The following is an 8,718-nucleotide window of genomic DNA, read 5'->3' on the forward strand; positions in this document are numbered from 1 at the left end:
ATTGTATTTTTATGTAATTATGTAACAAATATTTCTATCTACAGGTCAGCACTTTGGCGATACTAAAGCATGATTCTGTCATGTCCTGGCAAGTTTGCCAGGCCAGTAAGGGCCAACCCCCTCTCTAGCTTATTTAGAGCCTGCACACCAGTTTGTTGTTATTGCCCTCATCTGTGTTCATGATCAGTGTCACAGATCAGTTTAAGTTCCTACATTCCTAGTGTATCTTGTCTGTGTTTGGTTTCCTCCCAATGTAACGTTGTTTCTGTTTTCGTGTCTCTGTTTCTTTTTCATTATATCTTAGTTATTTAAAAATAGTAATCCGTTCTCGCTGCACCTGTGTCCTGCCTCGCAAAGTTACAGTTTGTGTGATTGTTGTCGAAATAGAAATTGTACATATAAGTTAATTTGTCTAAAAAGATTTAGTTTTTTTAGTGTGCAGAAGGGTGTGGCATTATGAAGGTGTTCTTATTTTATGGGTTTTTTTCCCCTGGCGTAACAGATAATCTGATAACCAGACAAACAATAGGCCTAGCAATACCTTGGGATACACAGTAATCAGACTCCTACTGCTCACCTTTCATTGCATTGGGGTTCTTGGTTACTCATCACACAAACACCATCTATTATTTACTCAAAAAAACAACAATGAACATTTTTGGCAAATACATTTTAAAGTATAAAACCTTACCATAGTTTCAGTAATAAAAGTAAGGTAGCTAAAAAAAAAAAATGGACACAACATTAATGGAAAAAGACCTGCAACATTTTGTTCCTCAAAAAATATATATTTTTTGCCGGACTGCATAAGCAGAGCCGGCCAAGAAGAGCGAATGTCTCTTACTGATTGAGTGAGTGACTGACTGACTACCCCTTGTCACATAGCATAGTGGTTAGAGATTCAGACCTACAACCAATAGCTCCTGTGTTTCGAATCTTGTCACGGTCAAAGCAAATTATGCCTTAGGTTTGTTCCGGATAGACAAAAACTTGCTGGCTACAACCTTCAGTTCACGGTTATATTGCGACTTTTTCTTGTGGATTTTTGTATGTAATTTTTCATCTGTGCATGCTTTTTGGATTAGCATAGACAAAAACTTTGCAGGCTACAAACTTCAGTAGCTACATTATAGTAAGCCTAAAATGACAATGTTTATATTGCGATTATTTTTGGTGGATTGTCGAATTATGCTTCTATGCATGATTTTTGGGGTAATATAGGCTAGATCAAAACTCCTTGGGCAGTAAAAGAGTAGGGGTTTCCATGATTTGGCACTTGACAAAAAGTCAGTTATCATCAACTATATTGATAGTTAGTGTAATGTCATTCACGAATGAAAAATGAACGTTTTTGTGCCATGAAATAGCTTTGGCTGTGTAAAGTTCATATTCAGTCTCGCTAGAAATTGCTCAATTCTTATGACTGTTCCAAGTAGTAAGTTAGATACTAGTAAGCCTATTACTGGCTAATAAGTTGTTAAAACATCCAGTGGCAAAAGCCATACATTTCCTAGATGTTATTTGTGTTGGAGATAAACTTAATAAGAAACGTTAGTCAGTAAAACACAATTCTTAATGGTGTCTAGCGAAATATTAAAACTTGGCGTGATGTTAATACATGACAAAATGATCAAATGTCAAGATGCAATACCGACACTCAGCAAGCGTATACCTCTGAAGCATGGTGGGTAAAGACCCAGCCTATCATGTGGGAGACCCGGGTTTGAATCCAGTGAGGGCGACATTTATCACTTTTAATTGCAGGCAGGCTGAATTAGGCTTGCCTTGTTCCTTTTCTGGTTGAATTGCACAATTACAATTGCACAAATTGCACAATTACAATATACTCCAATTATAATGCACTCAAACCTACACTTGCACTGATCTACTGCACTCCGTTCGCATTTGAACTAATGTACTGCAGTCTGACCGCAGTTAACCTAATCTACTGCACGTTGATTGCTGTTTAACTAATCTATTGAACTCTGATCACAGTTGAACTAATCTACTGCAATCTGACCGCAGTTGAACTAACCTACTGCACTCTGAATGCAGTTAACTTAATCTACTGCAGTCTCAACACAGTTGAATGAATGTACTGCACTACGATGACAGATTCAATTATATATTGCACTCCAATCACATCTTATATAGCCAGCTGTAACTGTACACTAAGACCGCAGTTGAACTAACCTACTGCGCTCTGAATGCAGTTAAATTAATCTACTGCAGTCTCAACATAGTTGAACTAAAAAACTGCACTCCAACTACAGTAGAAATTGTGATTGGTGTGACTGCAGTTGGACTAGTATTCTGCACTCTGACAGCAGTTGAACAAATGTACTGCACTCTGACTTCAGTTTTTGGGTGGAACATACTAAAAAGCAGTAGAGGCACTTACATCATCAAAGGAAGTTTCCCTTTACATTTAAGCACTTTCACAATGAAAGTGTCTATCGCAGAACAACCTGGCTGGTGTGCATAGAAGTATGTACTGTAACTAAGTAACCTAATTATGGTCATGCAAAAGGAAGTTGTGAATATGCGATATGCATAAGTTGTCAAGTTAGAGGCTTGAACAGAGCAACATGAGGATTGTGCAGCATGAATTAGACATAAATAATACATTGTCGGAATCTATATTGCGGTATAGACCATAGCTTGGGCTGTGAGCATGTTTGCGTTATGGCCATTGAACAACACAACTTGTGCTACAAAGCCATAATGGCGTCATATTTGCCTTATGTTATCTGATTTCATTTGCCATGGTTCCAACGTGGGTATTAAATGTTTCTTACGTTGAGAACTAAATTGCCAGCCACGGTTGCAATAACAGGCTACACGACTTCAGGAACAAGCTGTTTGGGTAGAATAATAGATAAAACATTGCCGTTGTGCATCCTTTGTTAAAGAGTGCAACCGGACGCAATCATACGAGAATAAGGAGTAGGTTTACACGAGGCCATTATTTTGCTGTGGGTGTGATGCCAACCCATAGAGCATTAAAAACGTAGCTTACCCCTCATCCCGATGAGAAGCGTCTCCGAAACTCGCCATCCTGGCCACCATCATGTGCCGTTGGAAAACCTTTCAATGTACGTTTTTTACGTTTCTGTTTCACTATCGTGACCTTGCTTGATACACCTGACTGTCTCTTTAAAAAGTATGGGCAACCCCGTTTTACTATTATCTGCTTCCCTATTCATCAACTACGACAATGTAAGACTGTGCATCCCTCGTGGTTCACTCTGGCATTGTGCTTCATTTTCTGTTTTCACTCATCATCTGTGTCTATTCGCCAAGTTATCCCATTCTTTCACCCCAAAACAACAACAACAAAAAAGGTAACACAGGCCTAGTTGTGTCAAACGCAAAATTACCAAATAAAACGGCTAACATCGGATATTACTTATGCATATCATATAACATTGCATATCATAGTCTTCTCTACATTCCATGATTTACAAATCCACACAAGCACACAGCCCTGGGACAATACAAGTTCGCACAAACTGCTCTGGGGGAGGAGTAACATAATTTCCCGGGTTTCCTTTGGGCCAATGATTTTCATTGTACTCCTGGCTGCAGCGTTCCCAACCAGGTTTAACTGTTATACTTATTGTACTATAGGCTATTGGGGAAATAAAACAAACCAAGAAAAACAACAAATATGCCATAATCGTTATTTTCGTAAATTATTTCAGGTTACTCTTCATGCTGAATTAAAAGGGTGATAGGTAAACAAAAGGTCCTGGCTAAACTGGCTGAACGTGTCGGAACCTTTCATATGCAGATGTTACTTTGTAGACATGTATCACAAAAATACCCATGTAGGTTACGTCAAGGACCTCCTGTCAAGTTAATTTTTTGCGGGAAACTATAAACCAGTGAGGTTGCAGTATACAAAACGAACCACTAGATATCGCAATCTACAATAGAAAACGTTTTATTATTACCTTTTGCCCAGTGAATCAGGGGTTTTGTCAAACGAATATCCTCCCCTCTTCTCCCTCTCCGTCTTATGTTACCTACTAACTTAATGTAGAATAGGTTGCAAGGAGACATAATCAAGCAAATTACGTCTGTATGTTTGATGTGTTATACAGTAATAAAACCCAGTTTCCCAAAAAGTTGGAACGCTGTGTAAAATGTAATATCAAACAGAATACAATGATGTGAAAATCACTTAATCCCTATTTTGAATTGAAAATGATAAAAAGACAAACATTTCAAATGTTGAACCACAGAAAAGTTTGTGTTTTGAAAAATATATCCCCATTTTGAATGTCCCAAAAAAGTTGGGACAGGGGCATGTTTATTACTGTGTTGCATCTCCTTTTCTTTTAACAACACTCTGTAAGCATTTGGGAACTGAGGACACCAATTGCTGTAGTTTTAAAGGTGAAATGTATTCCCATTCATGCTTGATATAGGATTTCAGCTGCTCAACTGTTGGAGGTCTCCTTTGTCATATTTTTTATTTCGTAATGCGCAAAATGTTTTGGATTGCAGGCAGGCCAGTTTAGCACCCAGACTCTTTTACTATGGAGCCATGCTGTTGTAATACGTGCCAACCTGGTCTTATTGGAATATGTAAACTATTATACGAAAATATTTGACAGCCAAATCCATAAGATACATTACATTAGGTGAAGTAACATTAGAGTAATAAGTAGTGGTTGCAAGTAGTGGTGTTACCAATATGTTACAAGTGATTTTTTTCTAACCATAACCCTAACCTTAACCCCAGTGCTGCGATACCTAACCTTAACCCAAACATTAACCTTAACCCCAGTGCTGTGATACCTAACCTCAACCTAACTTTTTTGGTTTTATAAACTGAACCCAAACCTTAACCCCTGTAATGTGATACCTAACATTAACTGTAACATTCAGAGGCATTTATTAAATATTGTAGCGACCTTGGTAAGGCCCTGTATGGAGCAGTGGGTAGAACACCTGTCTGCAGAGTTGAACGTTGCTGGTTTGATACATGGCTTGGAGTTTTTGTGTTAATTCATAATATATGAAACATGTGAGAAAGTCCACTTGTTCGTGACATCACCCTAGGTTCTTAGCGTTGCACGAAAGTTAGCTAATTTAGCGGTAGAAGAGAGCGGAGTCAACGGCCAGATCAGGTCTTTTTCTTTACTTCATTACCCATGTGTGAAGGCAAACATATACCATGGGCTCAGTTACATCAAAATTACACTATTAAGATACCCAGTACAACTTAAAACTGGTTATTAAGTATAGGAAGATTAAATTGGATTATGGAATAAATAGCTATCAAAAGGATAATTCTGCCTCACCTGTGATTCTCAAACCAGAACTGCAACTACCAATATTCTGCCTACTCAACCAGTCTACTCTATTATCTGAGGCCAGCCTCTTTAATAATACATTTTATTTGTGTTCGTAACATATCATGCGTTTTCATAACATTCGTAACACATGATACATTTGTGTAGCATTCGTAATATAATGATGCATTTTAGTAGTGTGCATAATATATAATGTGTTTTCATAGCATTCATAACATATAATACGTTTGTCTTGCGTTCGTAACATATGATACATTTTAATAGCGTTCATAACATATGTTACATTTTAGTCATTTCGAAATGTATTATACATTTTGGTAGCGCATTGCAATGTAACCTAACGTAGCTTAACATATCATATGAAATCATGTGCCATAGTTCCAATGAGACCGGGTTGCACGTGCAGAATGTGGTTTGGTATGGTCTTACAGAAATAAACAAGCCCTTCCCTTAAAAAGATGTCCAGATGGCAGGATATGTTGTTCCAAAACTTGTATATATTGATAGCATTAATGGTGCCTTCACAGATGTGAAAGTCACCCATGCAATGTGCACTAATAAAGCACCCCCATAACATCACGGATGTTGGCAATTGAACAGTGTACTGATAACAAGCCGGATTGTCCCTTTCCTTTTTTTTTTAAGTTGGAAGTATTTTGATTAGCCTGGATAGAAAGTACACTACAATACCGAAAAGCACTCACATCTGCTCGATCATCTTATTTCTCCAACCACATCAAAAATGTGATACAGTTGCAAAGTTACACAAAAGCAATGCTCAAGAAGTGAAGTGGGTCTTCACTTCAGCAGTAATGAATTCATAACTGACTCCCCCTTAAATAGGTATAGTCCTCAAAATCTCAGTTGTCCTGAGAATACTCAAAACTTCTCTGATCTGGTGTCAATGGGGACACTTGAATAGTTTGACCTTGTATCGCTCGACACGTTCACTAAATTAGTAATGAATTCTAAACCCACAAATTGTCAACTAGACCCGAATCCAACTAAAATTATTAAGGAGCTACTTCCTGTGCTAGGTCAGCCAATGTTGAACGTAATTAATTGTTCCCGATCCTCCAGATGTGTACCCCATTCACTAAAAAAATTATAGGTCAATATCGAACCTCACATTCCTTTCCAAAATCTTTAAAAAGTTTGTTTACAACTGAATGCCTTCCTGAGAATAAATGACATATATGAAATGCTCCAGTCCGGTTTCAGACCCCATATTAGCATTGAGACTACACTTGTGAAGGTGACAAATTACCTTCTAATGGCCTCAGACAAAGGTTCCGCATCCATTCTGTTGCTTCTTGATCTTAGTGCTGCCTTTGATACTATTGATCACTCACTTCTCTTAGAGGGACAAATATTGGACTACATTGACATGTTCTAGCCTGGTTTAAATCTTATTTATCTGAAAGGTATCAGTTCATATGTGTAGATGGCATGTCCTCTGATAAATCAAAGGTATGTTTTGTTATTCCTCAAGGCTCAGTTTCAGGGCCTTTATTGTTTTCACTATATATGCTGCCTCTGGGTGATGTCATCCGGAATCACAATGTCAATTCTCACTGTTATGACACACCGTTATATATTTTGATGAAACATGGAGAAGACACAAAATTAGCTACTTTGGAAGCATGCGTTTCAGATATTAGGAAGTAGATGACGGAGAACATCTTGCTTTTAAACAAAAAAAAAAACAGAAATGCTTGTTTTAGGACCCAAGAAACAAAGAGTTTTGTTGGGAGACCTTACAGTGAAGCCATAGGCGGAAATCCCGGGAAGGACATGACCCCCCCATCCTGGGGGAAATTATGATTTGTCCCCCCCAATATATATATGTAAATGTAACTATGTAATTTCAATAATAGTAATAAGACACAATGAAAGCACTTGTGCTGATGATAGACACTTAATAGCGGGTTTCAAAAAAAGTGCCTCACAGTGGTTTGATAAACTACCTCCCTGCCTTCAGCAGAACACTAAATACACTGTACTGCAGTTATGGAAAATAATGAACTTTTCCATGATTTTCAATTTTTTTTAGATGCATCTATACATAACAGTTACTAATTTATTTTTAAAATGTGCCTGATTTTTGCATTCAACAAAAGAATATCTGAATCAAAGGGGTGGGGCAGATTCAAAACTCACCAAGGTAGAGTCATGGAGGAAGTTAGAGGATATATCCCTACACGTTTCACATGCAGTCTGTGACAAACTGGAGATTTCCATTGAAGGCTCCAGTCATTTTACTGTCGGAAGGAAGGATTAAGTCAGGATTAGAATCAGATATTTTAGTAGTTGGTACTGAATGTTAAATAACATACATGTTTTAACTTTAATTTGTAAAAATGATTTGTTAGTTTACAATTGTACATGTAATGCACCCACTTTAAAAGACTGTTGTGCCGGAAAGGCCTGAACGCAAGATCGTAATTTCAGTGACTCATATAGTAAGAAAAATAGGCAAGCCAATTCACATGGAAAACAGCTGACATCATTGATCCTAAGATTAAACAGTAATGAAACAATGTACTGTACAATCAATTTCAGTTCTAAAAAATATGCTGTTATAATTTTGATAAGTACAGAATTTAAATGTGTATTAAAACTGTATTTAAAAATGTCTCTGTCTCAGTAGACAAATGGTGCATGTCTGTCTACCTGTTCACAGTAGACACTAGTCCGATATAGGACTCTCACATATACCTACCTTAATTGCACATGCTATTAAATGTTACATGTTATAGAACCAGAAACTGAGCTAACATGATAACAGAACACAATAACAGCAATACATCAAATATATATCGAGTATTATTGTGTAGTTATCAGCTTGATATAGTGTACTATGACAGCCCATAAGATGTACAAGGTCCATGCTCTTAACAATGCAACCTTAACATTACCTATGATACCTATGGCTATCTTAGTTGAAGGGCTATTCAAGCTGAAAGGTAAACTGGGTTTTAATCAATCAAATTTACACTCACCTAAAGGAATAGTAGGAACACCATACTAATACTGTGTTTGACAAACTGGGTTTTAATCAATCAAATTTACACTCACCTAAAGGAATAGTAGGAACACCATACTAATACTGTGTTTGACCCCCTTTCGCCTTTCCGAACTGCCTTAATTCTACGTGGCATTGATTCAACAAGGTGCTGAAAGCATTCTTTAGAAATATTGATAGGATAGCATCTTGCAGTTGATGGAGATTTGTGGGATGCACATCCAGGGCACGAAGCTCCCGTTCCACCACATCCCAAAGATGCTCTATTGGGTTGAGATCTGGTGACTGTGGGGGCCATTTCAGTACAGTGAACTCATTGTCATGTTCAAGAAACCAATTTGAAATGATTCAAGCTTTGGTGCATTATCC

General features: G+C 37.5%; 1 protein-coding gene across 1 annotated transcript in view; it reads right to left on the minus strand.

Annotated features, from left to right (window-relative positions):
• Positions 1 to 3,510, minus strand: part of si:dkeyp-97b10.3 — a 44,783-nt gene extending 41,273 nt beyond the window's left edge. The window contains exon 1 of the mRNA XM_013140674.3: positions 3,020 to 3,510. Within this exon, the coding sequence (XP_012996128.1) occupies positions 3,020 to 3,072 (53 nt within the window). The 5' untranslated portion in view covers positions 3,073 to 3,510. The remainder of the gene's footprint in view (positions 1 to 3,019) is intronic.
• Between the last annotated feature and the right edge of the window lie 5,208 nt (positions 3,511 to 8,718).

The sequence above is a fragment of the Esox lucius genome, chromosome 1, assembly GCF_011004845.1.
Source record: "Esox lucius isolate fEsoLuc1 chromosome 1, fEsoLuc1.pri, whole genome shotgun sequence".
Classification (NCBI taxonomy): domain Eukaryota; kingdom Metazoa; phylum Chordata; class Actinopteri; order Esociformes; family Esocidae; genus Esox; species Esox lucius.